At 40.6% G+C, this 27,113-nt stretch overlaps 1 protein-coding gene across 6 annotated transcripts in view; it reads right to left on the bottom strand.

The window, feature by feature from the left end:
- PIEZO2 (piezo type mechanosensitive ion channel component 2) overlaps positions 1-27,113 on the bottom strand; it is a 648,659-nt gene that overhangs the window by 133,176 nt on the left and 488,370 nt on the right. For all 6 annotated transcript variants that reach the window (XM_063923449.1, XM_063923453.1, XM_063923452.1 and 3 more), the window contains exons 8-16: positions 21,988-22,150; positions 20,303-20,431; positions 15,240-15,278; positions 11,587-11,725; positions 7,922-8,070; positions 5,856-6,089; positions 4,112-4,226; positions 3,694-3,905; positions 2,088-2,236 (exon numbers count right to left, since the gene is read on the bottom strand). In XM_063923449.1, the coding sequence (XP_063779519.1) occupies positions 2,088-2,236; positions 3,694-3,905; positions 4,112-4,226; positions 5,856-6,089; positions 7,922-8,070; positions 11,587-11,725; positions 15,240-15,278; positions 20,303-20,431; positions 21,988-22,150 (1,329 nt within the window). The remainder of the gene's footprint in view (positions 1-2,087; positions 2,237-3,693; positions 3,906-4,111; positions 4,227-5,855; positions 6,090-7,921; positions 8,071-11,586; positions 11,726-15,239; positions 15,279-20,302; positions 20,432-21,987; positions 22,151-27,113) is intronic.

Below are 27,113 nucleotides of genomic sequence, written 5' to 3'. Positions count from 1 at the left end.
TCGACTGCAGGTTCCAAAATCAGGAATGCACACAAGAGCTTCTGTCTGATCAAGGAAACCCCTTGCTGATTTCTAGTGTCCTTATACTTTACAGTAATATTACATTTAATTATCTTAATGATTAAGCATTGGTTTTAATATTTCACAGCTACAGGTCTTTTTAATAAATATACTCTAATAAAAGTTATAATTTATGTATCAATTTAATGTTTAAGTGTGCCACTTCAAGTCCAATCCTTCTCTGTTTCTTTTTGTGCATAACTATATATTGGCAACAATATATTCAGTGGCAGCACCCCCTATATAATTCAAATATCTGATATAGAATATAACTAGGGGTTTCCTTTGTTCTAATTTGGAACTTTTCTATAATATGCTAGTGCAGTAGTATCCCTTTCCCTTTCCCTGCTAACGTCTTAATGATTAAGCAAAGAAGTTTAAAAGGAGAAATAATTACACTTGAAAATGTAAATCTGCCAAAAGTGTGAATTGACTAAAACATTTTTGTCTTTGTGGCCAATTATAACCAATTTCATGTACAAATTAGTTATTAAAGTGATTGTTTGTACTCTGCATTAAAAAGTGAATATTTATTAGATTGAGATATGAACCTTAATTAAATATAACTTCATAAAACCAAAATCCTGTTGCAACATGACATGCAAAGGCACAAAACTTACTGTATTACATTTACAGTTAAAATTATCAACAGCAATTTGAATTACTAGCTGATGTGTTTTCAGTGGGCAAAGGTTTGCTGTTGGCAGAACATTTTACCCTGTTTCATCCCCTTAGGAGTCGAATTTCCAAAAAATCCCTGCTTAGTGGGTGGCTGCAGATAACTGTCACAGTCTCCAGACCACTCAGCAGGTCATATGTTCAAGGTCACCCAGCAGGTGTACAGGGAGAGTCAGTGGCGGAACTTCCACCGTTGCAGGCGGTGCGGTGCACCGAGGCCCACCGCAATCGAGAGGCCCACAGCTGACAGATTATATCTCCAAGATTTCCTGCTCCTGGATGGTTAAACAAACACCTGTATGGATCAACTTTACTACTATTGTAGCCTTTCAGATACTCTTTAGAAAGTATTAAAATGTAATAGATCCAACATACTAGTAGAGTTAAGTAGATTTTATATTATATTTTTGCACGCATACAATATGCACTCATTTTTATATATTCAATATGTCATTTTTCTATTACTTGCTGTCTAGCTATCATATCACAACATAATTTAGCGATGTCAATAAATATAGAAATTACTTTTATGGCAAATATATTTTTTAATTAGGTATCTGAGATATTCTACAGCACAAACATGATTGGAGAATAAACCTTATGGGAATTAATAAGCAGAAAGGAATATTGCTACTATTTTCTATGTTGTTGATCTCTATGGCCCTCATTCGGAGTTGATCGCTAGCTGCCGTTGTTCACAGAGCAGCGATCAGGCTAAAAATCGGCACTTCTGCGCATGCGTATGTGGCTCAATGCGCACGCGCGACGTACTTTCACAAAAGCCAATGCAGTTTTACACAAGGTCTAGCGACGCTTTTCAATCGCACTGCTGGCCGTAAAGTGATTGACAGAAAGTGGGTGTTTCTGGGAGGTAACTGGCCGTTTTCGGGGAGTGTGTGTAAAAACGCAGGCGTGTCAGATAAAAACGCAGGAGTGGCTGGGGAAACGTAGGTGTGGCTGGACGAACGCAGGGCGTGTTTGTGATGGCAAAACAGGTACTAAATAGTCTGCAGTGATCGCAAGCTAGGAGTAGGTCTCCAGCTACTCAGAAACTGCACAATCTTTTTTAGTAGCAGTGCTGTGATCCTTTTGTTCGCACTTCTGCTAAGCTAAGAAACACTCCCAGAGGGCGGCGGTTTAGCGTTTGCACGGCTGCTAAAAGCAGCTAGCGAGTGAACAAGTCGGAATGAGGGCCTATATTTGATAGGATAACTGTAAGTGTATACCCAACAATATAAATTCTCAACTGAACTTTAACTAATTTATGCACATAATAGCAAAACATGTTTGGCTTTTTAGAACTGAAAGTATAAAGAATGGTACAAAATTATGTCAATGGACAAACGTACTTCTCTTCATTTAATCCAGTCATATTCATCCAAATGGGTGGGAAGGATTTAAATTGATAAGTATAAATTAAGATTAGCACCAACATGGTGTAAACTACCACAGACATCCAGAAATATTTTAAAATTCGTCTCCACCATTCATAGTGCACCTAAAATGTGAAAATAATAAATAAAAAAACAACATTAAAATGTTAGTATAACTGCAAAGCAACAGATAGGTCAAATGGCCGAATGCTCAACAACAGATTCAATAAACATCATAGAGTAGAAGCTGAAAGGATGAAGAAGTAATATTGCAGTAATAGGAAAATATACATAGTAGATCCCTAAGGCATCCTAACAGCTAGACCACAGGTTTTCAAACTCGGTCCTCAGGACTCCACACAGTGCATGTTTTCCAAGTCTCCTCATAGAATCACAAATGAAATAATTAGCTCCACCTGTGTAACTTTTAAAATGTGCCAGTGAGTAATTAATACACCAGTGCACCTGCTGGGTTTTCTGCAAAACATGCACTGTATGGGGTCCTGAGGACCGACTTTGAGAACCTGTGAGCTAGACAATCTGCTGACTAATAATCAGGAAAGGTGGCAGAAGAACAACTGTAAGTCACTTCCTTAAGGCCAAGCCTAATCAGGTGCCCTATATTAGCATTTTCAAGGCATCTTTTAACCCTCTAGTAAATCACATTAAAATGACTGAAGTGTATTATCCATAATGGATGTAGAGTCCCTGCACCCATTGTTCTGTTTTGCCCAGCGGCAACCCATGCCATGTTTAAAGGGTTATTTCACAAATATGGCTCCAGTGCATTTGCAGAAGGTAGCTAAGATTTTAGCATCGTACCAGAGGCTTTGTCACATTCTACATATGCACCATATGTGTCATATCATTTCTGCACATATCCTTTCTATGCATACAGTATGCCATATTTTTGGGGGTATTGGAGGCCTGAACATTTGCACACGGGCTACCCTCATGTCTTAAATTGCCTCTGTGCCATAAAAAGGTTACATAATAATCTACTTGATGGTCTGTAGTGTAATGAATGTCAAGTGTTCTAAGGTTTGAAAATAAGGAAAAATGGTAAAAAGCTTACTGACCATGACCATAAATTGAAATTAAAGCACCAGTAGTTTTTACCTGTGTTTTTACAATTGTTGCATTCTGGAAATTATTGTAACACATATCGTAATTGTGGTTCAACAGTCTGGGATTGGTCGTTAATTATATTTAATGTGTATCTTTCACAGTTATACCTATTATTTATATTCACAGTTTACATGATATTCCACTATTTAGAAAAAAAATTATGGGTGGGATGTAATTCCCCCGAGTTCGGCGGCCGTGCAGGATTCTGACTGAACTTGGATGTTTTTTTAAAGGGACAATCACTTACAAGGCAAAACCATGCCTTGTAAGTGATTGCCCCTTTAAATAAACTTCAGAGTTCAGTCAGCATCCCGCACGGCCACCAAACTCGGGCGGCATTACATCTGGCCCAATAGGTCCATATATGGCACATTATTTTGACGGTCATTTAATAAGAGAAGGTATAGAAAGTGAGCGTGTGATGCACATATTACACATGTAACATATACTGTACCTGATACAGAGCCACACAGAACAGGAAGAGCATCATGTAGATGATTTTGTACATGACTATTTTCCCCTCAAAGCTGACAAAGAAGAACATTCCGCCACAAACGTATATCCAATACTTGACAAACATTGCCATCACCATGTTCCCAAGAACCTTCATGATATCATTTTCGTCATCTTCTTTTTCTTCTTCTTCATCTGCTGGTAATTCTTCCTCTAAGAAAAATCAATAGTATTACTGCACTCATGAGTCAACAACAGTTCAGTCAACAACAGCAGTAACAAATGTAGGTTAAACTGACGAAATGCATCACATGACATCCATTTCAATACTATGTCAATTTAAAGTTTACTATGTCTGTACAGTTGTTTTTTTCAGATCATGAACAATTCAAGTAAAATAAATGTTCTCGTTTTCTCACCTTTGTCCTGGCTTCCAACTTTTATTTCTGATAAAGTTGCTTCTTTTATCTTTAACAGATTTTGCTCAGTTAGATGTTGTCTGAGCAAAAGCCAAAAAGTAACTAAGAAAAGTATCTAGATCAAAGAGAAGAGAAAAAAAACTGAAGTTTTTTTTAAACTTTTTTAAAGCTGCTATATTTCCATTATTTAGTATAATTCGGCATCCTTTATAAAAGTATCTTATTTTATTTACTGACCAATATAACAGAATCATTCTCTATAACGCACAGGATCGTTAGTCTTGAACAAATAAGCTAAGTAAATGATTCTCAAACTTTTTTGAATCACGATGCCCTGGCCTAAAGTATCAGAATTTTTGTCATGGCACCCATAGGCTAAATGTTTCTTATTGAGAAATTCAGAAAGAAATATTAAATTAAGTGAATTGTATTTATAGGTCATCCTTAGGTTCAATTGTGCGGTGAGGGGCAAGATTTGCTCTGTTACATTGACCATAAATAATTTGAATTGGTCCTGGACCACCAATCCAATGGCACACAGTTTGAGAAACAATAAGCTAAGTAATAAATACACCTAAATTGTGTTTTCATTTATTTATTTTAATTCCCTATAATATTTCCAGAAACTACATGGAAGCAAGTTTTTTTTATTGTCCATTTTAGGACATCATTTACTGCATCGGTGGTAAACATTAGAACAAGAATGGACACTATAATTTATCTGTTTCTGATGTGTGAGGCTGTGTGATGTGGGTATGGATAGTGATATATGATACGTAGTAAGTGAGAAGCAATACGAAAGTGTGAGTGATATAGGGATGACTGATAACAGGCGAGTCATGAATGACTTCCAATAGCGGATCAGTTATAAAGTATGTTACTGAGTAATAAAGAAAGCGTGATGAGTGAATATGAGGAGTCAGCTATAGACAGGACAAAATTAATTTGATTTCAGTTTTCACAATATTGGTTTGTATACAGTTCTTAGGGTACAGTCTATTTCAGTAGATTTTTTTCAGCCAATGATATAACACATTATGTTAATGTTTCCACTTACATCAATATTATACTCTTTATTCTCTTGGTACTGTACACAACATTCATTCTTCATCACTATCTCATAACTAGTCACTCACAATGTATTAATCTTCTGCCATCACTTGTCCCCTACCATTCATCATGCATCACACGTCACAGACTTGTTTGAGTCCGACAATTTATCACTGAGTCTACCAGTCATTGTGTACAATCTGAATCTAATGTGAGGTGTCTAACCATGCCCTAAAGACTCCACCCAACTCCTTACCACACACGTTTTCAATGTAAATACCAGTGTAGTCTATACTGAACAGATGCTAACTGGCTGCTAAAGTCAAATGTACAAGCAGTAGAATGGTCTCTTTATTGTATATTATATAAAAAAGCATTGCATCTATTGCTCATTAAGCTACACACAATGGTCTCTGTGTTGTTTAATAGCCACCACATGTTTGTTTTACTTCACTAGCCAACATTCAGAACTCAGGCTAGGTTCTATATTGTACATGAACCACCAGACTAGGGTATGCTTTGTGCACTAGCTGCCAGATGATGGGCTCTGTATTGTAGACATCATCCAACAGAGAATGGTCTCTGTATTGTATACTAGCCACCAGAGAATACAATATCTGTATTGCACTATAGTCACCACAAAACTGTATCTTTAACCTCTTTTTACTAACAACATTCGGTGCTATCAATTTACCTTGGATGCAAGTTCTTCTGGTTTCTTTCGCTCTAGAAGACCTTGAACTTCAGAAAGTTCAGATTCCAGGTCTATGCTCCATATGTATTGTAAAGTTACCAACAAATTACCATATGTAACCATAAATGGCGAGCTAATCATGGCGTACTTCCTCCTATCACGAATCATCCAGAGGGCACATGACCAGATCAATAACACAAACGTTAACCAACTATGGTATGTGATACTCCAAGCCTAGTAGGAAAAAAAATAGTACGTGTAGTAAATACAGGCAAATGTTATAGGCAGCACATTATTTACTAATTTTACATGATATTCCATAAGCTATAATCCATACTAAAAGATATCAAGTGATACATTTTTGAAAGTCCGACATAGAAATTGAGCAATTAAGTATTTAAGCATTTTGTATGCACATGTGTTGTCTTGGTATTATAACTATATCTACACAAAGCGTCAGCTCTAAACTATGTAATCTGCTTTACTGACTTTTCAAGGGGCTACATACATACTTTATGGTAAATCTTGAAAGATGGTTTACACAGTAATTAGCCAGGAGAGCTTCAAAGATGTTTAAGTGTTCATTGCCATAAGTATCACTGGAGCACTAATGGCTTTATCCAGGGCCGTGAATAGTGTGGTGCGACATGTGCCAACGCAGAGGGCAGCACAAGGCAGGGGCTCTGATCTGCTGCATCTGTGAATCTTCTAGATTAATCAGTCTCACTTCCAACTTCCTCCTCTTTAATCTTCGGTATCACCTGGCCAACCCCATCTCCCCCTTACGCCCCAAAGCACCGTCAGTCACACACTCATTTATTTAAGGCACACATTTGAAAATACTATCATAATTCCCATACAGGAGCAAATAGCTCTATGATTATGCAAGGTCATGGGCTTGAATCCTGGGTATGACAGTAATTTGAAAAATGTGTTTCAAATAAAGGAGGATGTGACTGAAGGTCCTAGGTATGACTGCTAATAAATGAGTGATTTAAAATAAAGTATAATGTAACTAAATGAGAAAGAGCTCTCAAATTAAGTGCACACAGTCGGTTGGGAGTCTGTTTTTTCCTGTCTATTAGATAGGAAAAAACAGACTCCCAACTGACTTTTCAAACATTTGAATCTCCCCCATTAAGAGAGTAGTGTCCAAATACATTAAATTGGGAGGGTTTTGTAAGGATTGGTGTTCTGTAAATGTATGTGTATATCATGTGGGAAGGAGCATTGTAGCTAGTGCTTTCACTGGGCACCAGGGCTCTCCTTATGGCCCTCATTCCGAGTTGATCGGTCGCAAGGCGAATTTAGCAGAGTTACACACGCTAAGCCTACGCCTACTGGGAGTGTATCTTAGCTTCTTAAAATTGCGACCGATGTATTCGCAATATTGCGATTACAAACTACTTTGCAGTTTCTGAGTAACTTCAACCTTACTCTGCCTGTGCGATCAGTTCAGTGCTTGTCGTTCCTGGTTTGACGTCACAAACACACCCAGCGTTCGCTCAGACACTCCCCCGTTTCTCCAGCCACTCCTGCGTTTTTTCCGGAAACGGTAGCGTTTTCATCCACACGCCCATAAAACGCCGTGTTTCCGCCCAGTAACACCCATTTCCTGTCAATCACATTACGATCGCCGGAGCGATGAAAAAGCCGTGAGTAAAAATACTATCTTCATTGTTAAATTACTTGGCGCAGTCGCAGTGCGAATATTGCGCATGCGTACTAAGCAGATTTTCATTGCGATGCGATGAAAAATACCGAGCGAACGACTCGGAATGAGGGCCTATGTCCTTATTTGAAAAATATTGGGTGGGAAGCAATACTTTTTTGGTCCAGAGCAACAAAAGGTCTAGTTATATGACAGTAAGATGTTGCCCTTTATGGGACTGAATGCAACTTTTCCTATTATCTTCTTTACCAGTCATTGGTTGCTTTGCTTTCAATAGTTTTCAATTATTATTATTTATTCTACAATTATTATAATTATTATTATTAATAATAATAATAATAATAATAATAATAATAATAATAAACTTAAGCAAAAATATAGTTCAAATACTTACCATCATAGAAATGAGAGCACATATATAACTTTGCTTCATGATAAACTGCAATGCAACCACCATTGCATGAACTTTGGCATTTTCTTTCTTCTCAGAACCTTCCTCTTCCATCTCTCCCTCTACTACGTCGTCGTCTTCTTCTTTCTTTTCTGATGAAACACATGTTAGTAATTCTCTGTCATAGCACAAATGCAGAAAAGCTTCTGAATCTTTTACATGTATAGTTCAGTTATTGTCAGAAGTTCTCTTCTATAAACCAATTTATATATTAAGTATAGTGTTCCTTTAAAATACAAATTGGACAGTTATTTCTTAGCATTACACTATATCTCCATGCTTGCCATATGAGAAATCCAAATTATTTTGCCTATACATTAAGGACCTAGTACAGTTAAAGCAGAAATTTTTTTAATTAATATGTTAAACCCTAAAGCTACTTTACAGAAGTGCAAGGTTAAGCAGTTGTTTCAAAAATAGTATGTTTTAAAATATGTATTTCAAAGTGTATTATATGAGTCTGACCATACAGTATATTGTTATTTTAGGACATCTTGCATCAGATTGCACTGGTCTCACTCCACAGATTTTACAGTATCTTTTGTTGAAAAGGGGCGGCTTGCAAAAGCATCCACCAGTACATTACTGAGATACTGCTATTGCACATTAATGCTCAAAGCACACTATACTATACTGTAGGCTAGATCCCTATGTAGATATATTTGGCAACTCTGACCATACTGTGCAGTGCAAAGACCATTCATTAAAATCTAGCAGTCTGTTTTGGTAATCAGTGTAATTCCTGGGTTTTGCAAAATGCCCATGCCTAAAAGTAATTCCAGTGGTCAGTAGCTATATTATAAACATAATATAAGTAAATATCTGCTATGGCACCAGATCTGGCTAAGTTGCTTCCAGGTTTAAATAAATGTCAATTGTTTTTTTAACATGAGCCTTTACCGCTGTTGCAGTAATTATTGCCCTATTAGGAACACATCTCTGTAGGTTTAGGTTATTTGTCACAATGATATGCATCATCCTTGTGCTTAGTAAATTGTAGGGGGGTGGAGAGGGTAAAGAAAATATAGTATAGAACCCTGGGCAGTAATCTTCTACAAACAACGTGCAAAAAATAGGAAAATAAAGAATAAACTTCTCTGGATCGCTTATGAGTGTCAGTCTGTGTATTAAAGTTTTACTGTCTATGGTGTGTGTGTGTGTGTGTGTGTACTGTGTTTATTTTAATATTTATTTTACAGGGGGGACTATAGGTACTAGCAGGCCCTTGATTATATTCAATGGTGGGAACTTTGCGGTCAGTGGTTGACCGCGAGTAACCTCACCGCTGACCGCAAAGTTCCCACCATTGAATATAATGGAGCGGCATAGTGCTATGCGCCGTCTAACAGCTCAGACGCGCACAGCCAATCAGGAGAGTGCCACAACGTGGCGCTCCCTGATTGGCTGAAGGGACCCTCTGTGACAGGAGTCACGGGGGGTCCCGGCATTTGGGAAAAGGGGTCCCATGTGTAAACATGGGACCCCTTTCAGTGCGTGGTCCGGGTTTTGCATTTTATTATTTTGCCAAGTACGTGGATTACAAGCAGAAGAGGACAGATCTACACTGGATTTTGGTGAGTATAATTTTATTTTCAGGTACCCCGTGGATTCTACGTGGAGAAGGGGACCGAGTCGGTGTGTCAACATAGGTAATTATGTGTGTGTCGGCGTGCATGTATGTAATAAAGTTTTACTATCACGGTGTCTGTGTACTGTTTTTATTTGGGTATTGTTTTTGCAGTAGAACTACAGGTACCAGCGGGCCCGTTTCCCCCCGCATGCTGGTACTTGTGGTTCTCCAAGTCCCAGCTTGCGGGGTAGGCTTGCTGGGACTTGTAGTTCTGCTACAAAAAACAATATTCTTTATTTTGTCACTTGGCTATCAGCCTCCCATCCGCAGCCCTTGGATGGGGAGGACAGCCTCGGGCTTCACCCCTGGCCCTTGGGTGGCTCGAGGGGGGACCCCTTGATTTAAGGGTTCCCCACTCCTCAAGGGTACCCCGGCCAGGGGTGACTAGTTGGGTATTTAATGCCACGGCCGCAGGGACTGATATAAAAGTGTCCCCCGGCTGTGGCATTATTAACACTTATGATTTTCCCTATCACTTTGTATATATTTTTGTATTATTTTAATCACACCACTTACATAGCACTTCTGTGCTTCTTATTAACCCTTATTAATTCTCACCTGTGTGCTGACCTGGGGTAGCAGACCTGTGCCGACGTTATGGGGTCCTGCACCCCGGACCCATACCTAGTATTAGGGACCCCCAGTGATGGAGAAGCCTTGTCGATTGGCCTGCGGCTTAACCCTATATCTGCAGATATTCGCAACTAAGATCTCCGTATTATCTGACTATTATGTAGTAATATTTTTCACTCGGTGTGCATTAGGGAACACAAATAGTTTTTTCCTACACAGAATTACCCCTCCCTTTTAGCACCTGAGTGACATCACAATCTGATTGAGCAGCTTACCATTTTGTGCATTGTATTTAGAGAGGCATGGATGGGTCAGCATTAGGAGGGATTGCTGACTCCAGAGTGCCATTGGAGAAGCTAGGGGTATCTCCAGGTAAGCTGGCTCTCAGATGCTGTAGGAGCCATTATCATGTGGCCTTACACTGGGAATTTAACCCAGACATATTTGTAATTATTTATGGGGTGGGTGTGGGGTGCGGTGGCCCCTGTGTCGGTATGGCTGGGCGGCTTCAGGTCGGCACACCCTAACACTTTATTAACACTTATGATTTTCCCTATCACTTTGTATATATTTTTGTATTATTTTAATCACACCACTTACATAGCACTTCTGTGCTTCTTATTAACCCTTATTAATTCTCACCTGTGTGCTGACCTGGGGTAGCCGACCTGTGCCGACGTTATGGGGTCCTGCACCCCGGACCCATACCTAGTATTAGGGACCCCCAGTGACGGAGAAGCCTTGTCGATCGGCCTGGGGGCTTAACCCTATATCTGCAGATATACGCAACTAAGATCTCCGTATTATCTGACTATTATGTAGTAATATTTTTCACTCGGTGTGCATTAGGGAACACAAATTGTTTTTTCCTACGCATTATCTCTCCAGCTACTGGAGCCCGGTGTTGGTGTGAAAAATACGGGGGACCCCTACTTCTTTTGTCCCCCGTATTTTATGCACCAGGACCGGACGCAGAGCCCAGTGCTGGTTGTGAAAATACGGGGGATCCCCTGTAATTTCCCCCCCCCCGTATTTTTACAACCAGGACCGGCTCAAAGAGCCCGAGGCTGGTTATGCATAGGAGGGAGGACCCCACGCATTTTTTTTCAGGATTTTTTACACACTTTTGTGTCGTCCATGAAGTCGAATCCAGGACGCACACTATCATCAATTGGTCCGTTTTTCGACAGCGGGACTGTCGAATCCATTTTTTATTGAATATGTTGAATTCGGGTCCCGGCGGGAGGATGTCTGACTGTCGAATTGTGTCGAATTTAAAAACGGTCGAATTCCAGCCGGAATTCGACCGCAATTGCATATACCCCTATAGAGTTTATACTGGAGTCCATAGATTCACTTTAGATTACATAGGATAATTTGACAAAGATTCTGGAAAGATTCTTACCTGTGATTTCATCTGTATGCTCCCATTTGTATTGCGGTGTAGAATACATATCTATTTTTGTTGGTCCGTTCTCTATAGGAAGTGCCGTATTTATAGTATGATAATCAACTGGTGTTCCGTTAACTGTTACAAGCAATACCTGTCAAGCAGCATTTTGTAAGATTCATTCACGTAAAAATTAACTAAAATATAATTCAAACATCAACCATACATGTATATGTACTTTTTCAAGAAGCATAAATGTGGTAGCTCAGAAGAAATGGAGGTAATATATGGTAATGGTCACTTACAGCCTGCCAATACTGTACATGTGCACATACACTTACAGTCATTTCCTGCCATGCGCATACAGAGATACACTCCCACATTACGTGTGCTGGTTGTGCCTCCATGTACACAAATTGAAAGACCATTCACAGGCTGGTATCAAAAGTGATCATTTTGGCTAAAGTAAAAATGTCTCTTCCATCAGCAGTGCTATCAATTTTAGACCTAATTATAAGATTTACAATTTTCAGTTCATTGGAGCCTCATTTATGTTTTAAATAAATCATGAGAGTAAAGCCCGGCATACAATATACAATATTCTGGCAGATCTAGCTGGTTGGAATGAAAATCTGGTAATGGATAAGAGGAAATGATAATCGACCATTTGCTACCAAACACTGGAAAATGGACAAAACCTGTTCATACAAATTGGTCCAATCCGTGTTTTAACCAATTTGTCTGGAGGAAAGTTTTTGTCTATTTTCCAGTGTTTGGGAGAAAATGGTCAATTGTCATTTGTTTTCATCCATTACCAGATTTTCATTCCAACCAGCCAGATAATTGTATAGTGTATGCCCATCTTAAGGGGATAAAAAGCTGTCTTTATGTTATTTATAAAATTAAATCTTTTCATCTCTGCCATTTCTGAGGTTGTGTAAATGAAGTGAAGTCATTTTGTGGCCTTCTCTTAGAGTGATGCCCCTGAGCAGTCCCATAACAGGGCGCCAATGCGCCCTGTGCTTCACCCGCCTCCTTATTTGCCTTAGTCTTTTAAGTATAGTAAAGCCACATTTGAATAATGGGGCTAATTCAGGTTGGATCGCAAAACGCGATCCAACCGGAATTTTTACGATCGCCCCATGGGCGCATGCGCAGTGCCGTCCTGCGCATTCACCAGCACTTTATGTGGGGGGGGCGCAAAAAATGCGATCGCCTCTATCAATCAGGCAGAGGTGGCCGCGGGGCGGGGGACGCTGGCAATGCTCCGTTTCCAGGGAGGAGATGGAGCGTTGTGGAGGCGGTGGGATGCGAATGGGGGGCGGAGTCAGCAAAACGGGGGAGTGTAGTGGGCGTCATCATGGCGGCTGCGTGACATCACACACAGCCGCCGTGATCAGGGAGAAAGTGGCGGGTCTCCTGCGGACGCAGCTAAGCTGCACCGGTAGGAGGCTTTCAATATTTCTGCTAACAAGCAGAAAATACTATCACTCGCAATTTCTGCTTGTTGAAGGAGGGGGGAGATGGCAGGCAGTATGCTGGGCGGCCTTGCCCGGTGATGGGTGGCCCCCAGCATGCTAGGAAAAGGATAGCAAATTTTGCTGATTAGCAGAATTTGCTATCCTTACTAATTTAGCCCCATAGTACTTAGTTATAGGGCCTTAAAGAAGACAGAACATTATACAGGTTGAGTCTCCCTTATCCAAAATGCTTGGGACCAGAGGAATTTTGGATATGGGATTTTTCCGTATTTTGGAATAATTGCATACCATAATGAGATATCATGGTGATGGGACCTAAATCTAAGCACAGAAGGCCTTTATGTTACATATACACCTTATACACACAGCCTGAAGGTCATTTTAGCCAATATTTTTTATAACTTTGTGCATTAAACAAAGTGTGTCTACATTCACACAAATCATTTATGTTTCATATACACCTTATACACACAGCCTGGAGGTCATTTAATACAATATTTTTAATAACTTTGTGTATTAAACAAAGTTTGTGTACAATGAGCCATCAAAAAACAAAGGTTTTACTATCTCACTCTCACTCAAAAAAGTCCGTATTTCGGAATATTCCGTATTTCGGAATATTTGGATATGGGATACTCAACCTGTATTATATTTGTTTTTCACTAGCTTACTCTTTTTTTTCAGTTTCAACTACACAAACAACAGTGGAGCCACTATAGATTCAATATGAACTGAATACAGAATAGTAGTGCAGTGTACAAAGGTATTACTGTATGAAGTTATTCTCTACCTGTCTGCTCCAGAGGTTGTCAGTTGAGATTCTTTCTGTCAGTCGGAAGTGTCTTATTTATTTATTTATTTTTTATTTTTTTCCAACTGGTTTAGAAATCTCTTTATAATTTTTCCCTTCCTTAGAAGAGTACTTACATTTTAGAAAGGGAGAAATTAACAGTGTAACTTTATTCTAAGGTGAGATATGTTTATTGAGAAGGTGAACAAATAACACATATGAATTCAGTCCATAGACAAGACTTTGCAACTAGCAGTGCTGAAGCAACCAGGATTGGCAGCCCCCATCAGGTAAGACTCCTTGTTATTGGCACATGTAACAATAAGCACATTAGTCATTATAGATGCACACTTTTATTATCTGTATACTCATAAATCTGTACTGCCCTTAGGGGGTAATTCCAAGTTGATCGCAGCAGGACATTTTTTTAGCAGTTGGGCAAAACCATGTGCACTGCAGGGGGGGGCAGATATAACATTTGCACAAAGAGTTAGATTTGGGTGGGTTATTTTGTTTCTGTGCAGGGTAAATACTGGCTGCTTTATTTTTACACTGCAATTTAGATTGCAGATTGAACACACCCCACCCAAACCTAACTCTCTCTGCACATGTTATATCTGCCCCCCCTGCAGTGCACATGGTTTTGCCCAACTGCTAAAAAAAATTCTGTTGCGATCAACTTGGAATTACCCCCTTAGTACATTACTCTACCTGTTCTTAAAGCAGCTTTAATTTATGTTCTAACTTAAAAGAAAACAATTTTATTTATTTGAATTTGGCCTTTTCATTTAACTGAACCAATAAATATGTCCCTACTTTAAGTATATGTTTAATATTTAGAGGTGTCACATATACTTTAGAAAGACACAGGTATTTCACTATGCCAGGTTAATGATCCAAACCTCTCTGGCTCAAAGGGCTCAATCACAGAAATGCATTTTGAATATGGATAAAAATGCATTATGAAAAGTGATATTGCATAGGTTTGGATGTGTCCCAAATGATATAATATATATTACTACAAGAGAAAGTCTACTTTAAAGCTACCCATACAGTCAGGAATGAATAATTTGGACATTTCAGACCAAACTGGCTTCAAATCACTGCACCTGGATTGGCCAAAGCTAGATGGACTGTGATGAAGTGTAGATGGGCAGTGACAACAATCTATTAGTGAGCAGTCACCAACCAACCACACCAACACACAGTCATGTGATTGATAACAAAACTCAGAGTGACGATCCATCCAATCTGTTCTCCCACGTTGATCTGCATATGTATGGGCAAATGGGGTAAATCATTGGTAAAGCAAAATATATAACAATATGTTACATAACTACACTGTATAGCAGTTAAATGAAACATAATTGTGCAATGAACTCTTGCGGTATACTAACATCAGATGGCTTGTATTCATCTTGAGTCAAGGAAAGAAGCTGCAAAAAGCAAAGCACGAGAAAATTAAAAGTAGCCACAATGATTTATTTTCTCTGCACTAAGATCACATATAGACACTTCAATATTGAAACAGCATTGCAAAAAAATGAAAGCAGAATAGAAAACACACATAGCACAACATTAAAGTAAAACAATAGCTAAAATACCATGTAATCCTACACTGAAATGCACTAAACTGGAGAGTTATTACTTCATATGACTGTTTCTTCGGGTGGTATTCTGTATACCGGTTGTTGGAATCCCGGCGCACAGTATACCGGCACCGGAATCCCGACAACCGGCATACTGACACCTTTTCTCCCTCTTGGGGGTCCACGACCCCCCTGGAGGGAGAATTGACAGTGCGGTGCACGTAGCGCACCACCGTGCCCGCAAGGGGCTCATTTGTGCTCGCCCCACTGTCGGCAAACCGGCGGTCGGGATCCCGGCGCCAGCATGCTGGCCGCCAGGGACCCGGCCGCCATCAACTCATACCACACCCGTTTCTTCTGCCTTTTGCATGATGTATTGTCCTATAATTATGAGTCATAGGGCTGTATTCAATAGCTGTCTGGTCCTTTCTGACGGAAAAGACCAGACAGCACTCTTTTCAATGCCGTGCCAAACACAACAGGTTTGGCTCGGTCCCGACAGTGTCAATCCGACTTTTTTCAAAGTCGGATTGACATTGTCGGAAACTGGGCTAAAACCTGTCGGGTTTGGCCCCGCTTCCGACACTCTTGTTGGAAGAAAAGGCCCGACACTGAATAGGTCGGAACCCCTTCCGACATCAGTCGAAAACTGCCGACTTTCCGACAAGATGGCAGTTTCCAACTCTTATTGAATACGGCCCATAGACATAGAAACAAGACATAGAAACATAGTATTTGATGGCAGATAAGAACCACTTGGCCCATCTAGACCACAAAATTCTGCTTGGGAAGCTTTCAGAAACAAAGTATTATTTTTCATAATTGCTGAAATCTAACGAATGTAACGTCAAATATATTTTTCAATGCACTGTTTCCCATTTCTTTTCATAAAGGAACACATTGTATTTTAGCTACAGTTTATTCTTTAACTAAGCATTTATACAGTAAGACTGCATCATTTATTGGAACATAATATAGCACTGAAATACCAATGTTGATTACTGTAGTCAGTGGCAATGACTGCGGGCAAACAATAATGATTCTCAACTTGGTGCCAACACAATTTACTCTCCCAGTAAGCGCTTACTCCCTCAACATTTCTATCTCTTTAAATTAACACAGATGGCAGTTGGTGGGAAATAGTAAATTGTATGAAGCTACTGTACGAGGGGTGTGCAATACATTTCCAGATGCACAAAACTTATTTTATTTACAAGCAAAGGAAACATAAACATTTTTCAAAGTGTTCACTAGGAGTGTAAAGTTGCATGCGCTCAAACCACTTGGTGAAGCAGCTGGACCAGTCCAAAGCAGGTACATCTTTTACATGCTGGATAAAGGTCTCCACTGCAGCTTCCAGTGACTCAAAATGAATCCCACACATCTTGCACTTGGGAACAAAGAAGTCACAGGGGGCCAGGTTTGGACTGTACGGTGGAGGACCAAGCTCATGGATGCGTTCATGGGCTAGAAAATCCACCACTTTCCTGGACTTGTGGGTAGGTGCATTTTCGTGATTGAAAAGGGCACCATGAGTGAGTTCTTGGACAGCACCTGGAAATGGCTTCCAGCACTTGTTGTAGGCTTTGATTGGTGTACAGTATGAGTCCCCAATGGCAGTGTGCTGCTGCACAAGTGGTATGGTAGCTACATGACCAGTCTTGGCTACAAAAACAGCCACCATATGCTTGGAGCACCTCCAACTGAGGTCCACGGAGTCCACTGGGCTGACTGTTGTTTGGTTTCGGGGTCGAAACTGTATATCCAAGACTCATCACTACTAATGATCTCCCAGACAGAGTTGTTGCAGAACCAAGTAACCCAAGCTGCCTTCTGCTCTCTAGCCAAGCTGCCTATCTCCTTCTCTAACTAGGCCACAGTCACCCTGGCATCCACATCACATCAACAATGGGCGCACAGCAGCAATGTTGGCCTTGATTCAGTATGGGATCCCGACGGTCGGGATCACGGCGGTCAGGAGACCGCTGCCAGAATCCTGACAGGCAGAATCCCAGCACCAAGTGCAGCATGTTCCCTCGTGGGCTCACTGCGCTCACCACGCGTCGGGCCCGGTGACTAACAACACTATTATAATAGGTATAATAAGCTTCTGACGGGATTCCGGCTGTCGACATTTACATGCCTGTCGGGATTCTGAATGCTGGGATCCTGACAGGCGGTATATTGACTGCATCCCGTTGTCCTTGGTGATGGCAAACACAGCTCAGCGGCAGTGCTCCTCGTCTTCCAAGGACAGTGCTAATGCCCCAAAAGCAACTCGCAGTTGGTCAAAGCTCTCCTGCTGTTACAGACCACTATTGTAGTCATAGAAGATCATAGCTCTTCAGTGACCTCTATTGAGGTCCATAACAAGTTTGTGAAAGAAGTGAACAAGATGAGATTACAGTTTACAACCAGACAGTCAGATTGTATCTACTCTCTCTATGCACTGCACATCCGGAAATTTATTGCACAACATATATGTGTTGCACAGTCGCCATACAGTTGGTCAGCCACTAGTTCATGCCTTCTGCTAGATTACACCAATGAATGATTCTTACACAAAAGCATACATTAATTATGCTACAATTACAAAGCCAGAATTGAATGTGACTTCTGTGTACTAATTTTTGTATGTGGTAAAGAGTGTGTTATCCTTGATTTACATATACTGTGTTTATATATATATATATATATGTTTATATATATATATATATATATATACATACAGTGGGGATTGAAAGTTTGGGCACCCCAGGCAAAAATTCATTTTAATGTGCAAAAAGAAGCCAAGGAAAGATTGAAAAATCTCCAAAAGGCATCAAATTACAGATTAGACATTCTTATAACATGTAAAAAAAAGTTTGATTTTATTTCCATCATTTACACTTTCAAAGGACCAGAAAACAAAAAATGTCGTCTGCAAAAGTTTGGGCACCCTGCAGAGTTAATACCTTGTACTGCCCCCTTTGGACAGCTGAGACCTGGCAGTGTCATGGATTGTTCTCAATCATCATCTAGAAAGACCAGGTGATGTCAATCTCAAAGGTTTTAAAAGCCCAGACTCATCTGACCTTGCTCCAACAATCAGCACCATGGGTTCCTCTAAGCAGTTGTGTAGAACACTGAAACTGAGAATAGTTGACGCACACAAAGCAGGAGAAGGCTATAAGAAGATAGCAAAGCATTATCAGATGCCCATATCCTCTGTTCGGAATGTAATTAAGAAATGGCAGTCATCAGGAACAGTGGAAGTTAAAGTTAGATCTGGAAGACCAAGAAAAATATCAGACAGAACAGCTCGCAGGATTGTGAGAAAAGCAAGTCAAAATCCACGTTTGACTGCACGATCCCTCCAGGAAGATCTGGCAGACACTGGAGTTGTGGTACACTATTCCACAATAAAGAGATACTTGTGCAAATATGGTCTTCATGGAAGAGTCATCAGAAGAAAACCTCTTCTACGTCCTCACCACCAAAATCAGCGTTTGAAGTTTGCAAATGAACATATAGACAAGCCTGATGCATTTTGGAATAAAGTTCTGTGGACCGATGAGGTTAAAATAGAACTTTTTGGCCGGAATGAGCAAAGGTACGTTTGGAGAAGGAAGGGCACAGAATTTAATGAAAAGAACCTCTGTCCAACTGTTAAGCATGGGGGTGGATCAATCATGCTTTGGGGTTGTATTGCAGCCAGTGGCACAGGGAACATTTCACGAGTAGAAGGAAACATGGATTCAATAAGATTCCAGCAAATTTTGGACGCTAACTTGATGCCATCTGTGAAAAAGCTGAAGTTAAAGAGAGGCTGGCTTCTACAAATGGATAATGATCCTAAACACACCTCAAAATCCACGGTGGATTACATAAAGAGGCGTAAACTGAAGGTTTTGCCATGGCCTTCACAATCTCCTGACCTCAACATAATTGAAAATCTATGGATAGACCTTAAAAGAGCAGTGCGTCACAGACAGTCCAGGAATCTCAAAGAACTGGAAGACTTTTGTAAGGAAGAATGGGCGAAGATACCTCAAACAAGAATTGAAAGACACTTGGCTGGCTACAAAAAGCGTTTACAAGCTGTGATACTTGCCAAAGGGGGCAGAACAAGGTATTAACTCTGCAGGGTGCCCAAACTTTTGCAGACGCCATTTTTTGTTTTCTGTTCTTTTGAAAGTGTAAATGATGGAAATAAAATCAAACTTTTTTAAAATGTTATAAGAATGTCTAATCTGTAATTTGATGCCTTTTGGATATTTTTCCATCTTTCCTTGGCTTCGTTTTGCACATTAAAATTAATTTTTGCCTGGGGTGCCCAAACTTTCAAACCCCACTGTATATATATATATATATATAGTATATGCTAATGTATATACTACTGTAAATGGAGGACATACTAGCAGCAATGGTGTGTGTGAAGAGCGGGCTGCAGGACAGTGAATGCAGGAGCGGGATATAGGGAGATCCATTCTTCATTCTTTATCAGGACCATTACTGTTCCAGAGCTCATCACTGCTGGGCAGCACACATGTGGAGAATGGGTTACTGAGTGTACAAGTATGGAGGGCTATTACTGCAACTTTTTGATTTATGTCTAGTAAATGTATGCTACTGTATATTAACATGTGATGTTGAGTTTTGCCAAGTACATCAATAGTAATTATTCAGAAAAGAGAAAACAACATAATCAAGGCTTTAGAAACATAGCAGGTAAAAAGTTTCCATGTCCTTAATGTTTTCAATAATAAACCAGTGTAATAGTTCTTTATTATAACCCACAACAGAAGTACCAAATCCCGTTTCAAGGGATAGAATGACACTAGCACTGAGTAATTCAAATAAAAGTAGAATTTTTGTCTTCCAAGTCTTACTTTTTGTTCATCAGTGGGATAGTGAGTAGCATACCACAGACTGCGTCTTCTTTCTGCAGTGAGAGGTGCTGGGCTGCAGTCTTCTTCTTTCACTCCTTCCTCATTTACTTTATCTTCTTCATAGTTAATCTAGAAAAAAAATTCATTATAAATACACCCAAAAAATACAGTAGAGTATCAAGTATCATCAAGAGAGCAGTACATGCCTTTTGTTATATATGTTTACATCGATAAGGGCTTTTTACGGTTCTAGAATTAATTGATGTAAGGGTTGGAGTTGCAGTAAGTACTTATTTTTCCTCTAATGTTAGATTTAGGTAAAAAAAAAGTTTTAAAGCTTTATTTTAATTAAAGTGGGATTACTTTTGCATAAAGCTTATTCATAGAGCTTTTCTATTCTCCTTCCAGCCAGGAGAAAACATATACAGGCAGTATCTTGTAGATCAGGCATGTCCAAACTGCGCCCCTCCAGCTGTTGAGAAACTACACATCCCAGCATGCCCTGACACAGCTTTAGCATTTTCTGACAGCAAAACTGTGTCAGGGCATGCTGGGATATGTAGTTTCACAACAGCTGGAGGGCTGCAGTTTGGACATGCCTGTTGTAGATGGTGGCTCTAGACAGCCCACCATTGGCACCACATCACGTTCACCACTGGCTCTTCCACCTCCCAATGGCAAGCTGCAGTGTCTATGACCTCAGTTGAATTGACTATGTGTCTGAGAATACAGACCGCTTGCAATAACACACCCTCAATACTCCAATAGTAGTAAAGATGGATTTTTTGTGTTCCCTATAGGCCACCTTTCTGCCAGCCCTTATATAGATGTTTCCCTCTGTATCTGCAGGGTGAGTACATTTAACTGCAATGTAATAGTGTGCTGAGCATATATGCTAGTGTAGGGACTTGCAGAAAATTGGGGTACTTTTATGACGGGGATACAAGCTTAAGTGTTTGATGAAAATATGAACTATATCCGCTTAGTTTTATTTGAGTGTATTTCCTTTATGTTACACCTCTCACCCATTGCTTTGCTTCTCCAGCCCTGAAACCAGCTCTCCTATACACATTAGCGCCTTTGTGCGTACACTCAGGATAATGCATGCACTGCAGGGGTTTCCAGAAAGTTTCCCGTAAGCACAATAGCAAATAAGCGCTAAATGGCACAAACATCAACATTGCTTGTGGTTTGCCTACATCTCTGTATCAGGACCATGATCTTCTATTAAAAATTATAATACACTCTAGTTAATATATTAATAGCAGATGTATTACTTTTTTGTCATTACTGTGTTAGCCTTTACTTCTATCACAATTACGTTTCCTTTTTATTAATCTGGAAAATGTAATACAAAATTGCTTCCGTAGTTTGTTAAGGAATTATGTACTTTGACAGGTAAGATACTCAAAGACACAGGATGCAGGAATTAGACATTAAGGAGACAAGAATTAGAATTGCACAAGAAGCGAACTACTCAATGATCAATAGAAATCAACTGCAAAGTGAAAATGCTAACCGACTTACAGTACTGTATTAGCAAGAAAACAAATAGGTCCATTAAGAGTTACAGTCGTATTTAAGTGGTTTCTTTAATGTGTTTTCATCGGAGCAAGAACATCGAATCTAATTCAAGGATCAATATAAATAAATAAATACAGTAAGTAATAAAATATTAGACTTACGACAGGTTCTTGCAGCCAAAGACGTATGAGAGTTGCCAGTGTGTAATACAGTACTAACAGGATGACAGGGTTCGTATAGTGGTACCAATGTAGTTCTGGGTTTGCTACAAATTTCCATGTGCTTGAACAGTTGGTTTGAACTAAAGAAGTGATACCAAACAACCTGTTAAGAATAAAGGGGAATAAGTAAATAAAAATAAACGTTATTTTTGGTGAGGAAGTGTATTGCATATTATAAGTTGTACTGTTATTCACAGCTCCGACTGACCCAACTTAATTATTCAGCTCCTTAAATAAACCACTAACTCCAAACCACCATCAAATTAACAATTCATCTTAGGCAAATTATAAACAATATTTAACAAATGATTTACCTCGATACAATGAAGAATCCTGGCTTTCCCGTTTTCAAATAAATTATGCAGCCTCCCACTTTGACCAAATTATATTAACAGAATCCATTATGCAAACCATCCAGGAATGCACTTCATCAAATGAACTGTATACAGTAGCTCCTCACCAACGTCTAACTATTCCATCAAATGGAGGTCTACCTATTCCAGCAAACGGAGGTCTACCTATTGTATCAAATTGAAGTCTACATACTCTATCAAATTGAGGTCTACCTATTCCAGCAAATAAAAATATCAGCTCTCCACTGCCATCAATTAAATACAGTGTTCATATCTTTACTATCATTTAAGTAATTATCTCGCTCCCTTATTATCCATGTCCGTTTTAGATGTTACAGCCTTTCTTATAGATCATGGAGTGCAACAAATGGTTTGTTCCGCATCAGGTAAGTATATCAGACTGCGCCGCTATTGCGGTCTACTCTGTATACCGGCAATAGTAGTAATTCCAATATGTGTGATTAATTTGCCAGTGGTGCACCCAGAGTCAGTAAACTGAACATTGAAAAGGAAGAGAAAAGAAAGACTCTGTGTTGGGGCACGCTTATATAAAAATTGCTAGACGTTAAGACTTAACTTTTAATATATTCCTTATAAAAGGACATCTGGTATTCTTTATGCTCTAAATAGCAGCTGTAGTAAAATGCCTTATGGTAACACCACCGCCCAATACTAAAGCAGAGGGTGTTTAAACCTATATAGGCAACATTTTTTCTCCAATCAAAAAATGAAATGCAGCTTTAAGGACCAACAATAGGGTCAGGGCCGGATTGGTCATTGGCCCTACCGGGGAAGATACCGGTGGGCCGACTAGTGTCCGGGGCAGCCTGTCATACGCGGCCCCGCCCCCCCCAACTGCGTCACCTGCAAACTGTTTAATAACTAACTCGACCGAGTGTGCTGCGGCTAGCGGCAGCTGTCGGGAGAGACGGCTGCCGCGCAGCACGCTCAGTACATCAGGCCCCCTCCCCGTCCGGCCGCAACTTCCCCCCCTTAATCCCCTCCTGCGGCACTCTGTGACATGTGACGTCACTGAAGCGCTACCCCGGCACCCATGTGCACCCTGAATGAAGTCCCGAACTGAAGGAAGCCTCAGAACAGTGAGGTGAGGAGAATCTTGCTGGTTGCTGATGCACTGTTGACTGTTACTATGATTTTATATATACATACATATATATATATATATATATATATATATAGGTATATATATACATGTATATATATGTATATCTGTATATGTATATATATATATATATATATATATATGTGTGTATGTACTGTGCATATACATATATACACTACACACAGGAATGGATATATATAAAAACATGTATATGTGTGTGTATATATATATATATATATATATGTGTATATATATATATATATATATATATATATAGCCATAATCAGGGTAGTTCTGAAGGTATGTGTGCACTCGCTCTGTGGGCGCAAATGACCGCATTCCCCTTCGATCCCCTTTGTGTGTGTCTGTCCTTCTCCCTGTGTCCAGCCCATGGCGTTTAGCTTGTCTCCATGCCTGATATTTGCGCTTGCAGGGGGGTGCAGTGTGAGGCGGTGCAGCATGTCCAGATCCCATTCTGGTGGGTGTTGGGCTCTGGCGCTTGGCAGTCTGTCGTTGGCTCCCCCTTCCTGCTGCATAGCAGCGTTGTCAGGGGAGAGCTGCAAGGCGGAGGCGAGGTCCCTGTGATGCCGACGTTTGTCCAGCTGTGTCAAGGAAGGAGACTTCTGCCCGCAGCTGGGTGTAAGTGGATCGCGGGATGCCTCGTCACCCAGTAATGCTTTGTGTTTTGGTTCCATCTTCCAGCTCCAGTATTGCAGGGGGCCAGCGCTGGCGGGCACTGCATGGTCTGTGGAGAGCTGCAAGGTGGTTGGGGGTGGTCCCTGTGATGCCGGCGTTTGGCCAGCTGTCTGCCCACCGAGTCCTGGCCATGGGAAGACTGCTGGAGCCAGGGAATGTGTATATCCTGTATATTGCAAGGATATGGGGGAATGATGATGAGGACCAGGAATGAGGAGAAGGGTCTCTACTGTTGTGCAACGTGTATAAGGGACTCTGTGGTCTTGTGTAACTTGTATATTGGGACTACTGTGTGGTGTAATGTGAATAATGTACACTACTATGCATGTATTGTGAATTGGTACTGTTCTGTGGCCACGCCCTTTCTCCACACTCTGTCATGGTCCTGTATTTTTGGTGCACGCTTGCGGCGTCCTATGCCTGTTTCAATTGTGGTGGGGGGCCGCCAATTCTCTTTTCTGGCACAGGGCACCAAAATGTCTGCTTACGGCATTGTGTATATATATGCGTTCCATTGGAGGACCTAACTGTGGACATACAGTTTTGTAGATCAAGCTCATCAGCACCACATGATGTTCATGTGGTACCCTGAGGTTACAGGCAGAGCAGTGCAACTGCGCCTGACCAGTTACAGCTCATTGGCACTGTAGTAGTTGAGATGAATGCGATCAGAAATGTCTTGAAAAAGTTGAGCGTTTCTGGGTAGTTGGGGTCATTCCGAGTTGATCACTCGCTAGCTACCTTTAGCAGCCGTGCAAACGCATAGTCGCTGCCCACGGGGGAGTGTATTTTCACTTTGCAAGTGTGCGAAGCCTGTGCAGCTGAGCTCTGCAAAAACATTTTGTGCAGTTTCAGAGTAGGTCTGGACTTTCTCTGCCCTTGCAATCACTTCAGTCTTTTTGGTCCCGGAATTGACGTCAGACACCCGCCCTGCAGACGCTTGGACACGCCTGCTTTTTTCCAAACACTCCCAGAAAACAGTCAGTTGCCACCCACAAACGTCTTCTTCCTGTCAATCTCCTTGCGATCGGCTGTGCATACGGATTCTTTGTTAAATCCATCACACAGCAAGGATCCGCTTTGTACCCGTACGACGCGCGTGCGCATTGCGGCGCATACACATGTGCAGTTTTGCCGGTTTTTTGCTGATCGCTGCTCTGTGAAAATCGGCAGCTAGCGATCAACTGGGAGTGACCCCCTGTGATTGAGAGGTTGCTATTAAGGTGCACAAAAATGGTCTGTCTGATGTACTTTCCTACACAGATGCTTCAACATTTACGTTAGAGGCATACGCAGATGGGGAATCTGCACCTGCCATAGATATTCCCTAGATAATTATAGGATATATGCGACTAACTGATCCGGAAATATTGATCGGTCGTACATGCTGGATCGTCCAGCATGTCCGACTAATGCAATATTTTACAAGTATCAAGCTGGCCACATTGGGCAGTGTATGCCCTACCGACGGATATTTTCCCTGTTCCTTCACATGGGAAGGAACATGGCAATGTCTCCTCCCTGGGGGCGTTGCACCAAAATTACAGCCTATGTACACTATAAGAGATCTCACAGTGTGTGTCCCTAATATCTGCACTGTCCGAGGCTGCCTGATAAAACGCCTGTCGGTCTAATAGGCATTTTATCTGTACGTGTATGCCCAGTATAAGGACTGTGGGGTAAATTTACTAAGATGGGAATTCTATTTAAGATGGGATGTTGCCCATAGCAACCAATCAGATTCCAGGTATTATCTTCTAGAAGGTGCTAAGTAAATGAGAAGTAGAATCTGATTGGTTGTTATGGGCAACATCCCATCTGAAATGGAACTCCCATCTTAGTAAAAAAATATAAAGAAAAGTGGGCGCTAGTGAAATGACTTGGAGACACCTAAAAAACCACCATACAATTACTGGTGGACACTTGCTAATAAATTAAACCTACTCCACGGACTGCAGCTACTTAAACTGAGTTTGCTGAATTTCAATATTATATAAGAAAAACAAAGGAGTTTAAAGAAGCGCCATCCATTGAGCAAAGGTGTAATTATTAAATGTATTCAATAGATCATGCAACATGTATATAAAATAATCATTTATTGTAATATCCCCCCTAGTAATGAAATATATATTATTAAACAATTATAAAAAGTCACATATATTAGTAACTGATTTTTATATATCCTATAATAGCTACAACAGCTGTTGGTATAAAAACAGGAGAGAAGAAAAAGGGAAAGCGCTTTTAAAAATTAAAAATAAACAAAAATTAAAACATCTAAAATTGATAGGACTGTCCAATGGAAAACAACCCTGCACCAGTCTTTTTAATTCACAGTGGATTTAAATCAGACTCCTTAGAATGGTAATTGAAGTGCGGCAAGCACTTCCAGGACAGTTCTGTTAAGCGGATTCATGCTTCCATCGTCCCATATATTAAAGTACCCCTCACCTGTAGTTTAGAAATTAATCCAGGTGAATTGCTGTACAGGGGTTGAAGATCACCTATGCAGGAGTATTGTGTCCTTTGCTGAATGGAGCCGTATTATCGGGCGCCTGTAGGAAGCTGAAATAACGGAGCTGGCCGCATCCGTCTCTGGTGCCTGGGATCCACTTGTGTCCGCTAGCGCTGCTGCACTAACGCCGGCTTGTCAGTACGGAGCGCTGAGAGCCTGAGATGTAACTCTGGTGCAGGGTCAGGAAAATCGTGAGCGGCTTTCCATAGCATCCTGCTATGGAAAGCCGCTCACCCCTGCTGACATCGCTGGGCAGCGGGGAAAAGCGCTCAGTGTGTACTGAACGCTTTTCAGCCCAGCGATGTCAGCCATCATCGCTGTGCATAGACGCTGGGCAAAAACACCCAGTGTGTATGTACCTTAAGGTGTAATATTGTTT

The sequence above is a fragment of the Pseudophryne corroboree genome, chromosome 5, assembly GCF_028390025.1.
Source record: "Pseudophryne corroboree isolate aPseCor3 chromosome 5, aPseCor3.hap2, whole genome shotgun sequence".
NCBI lineage: Eukaryota > Metazoa > Chordata > Amphibia > Anura > Myobatrachidae > Pseudophryne > Pseudophryne corroboree.
Note: the sequence above shows the minus strand (reverse complement) of the source record. Positions and strands in the feature narration are given on the sequence as shown.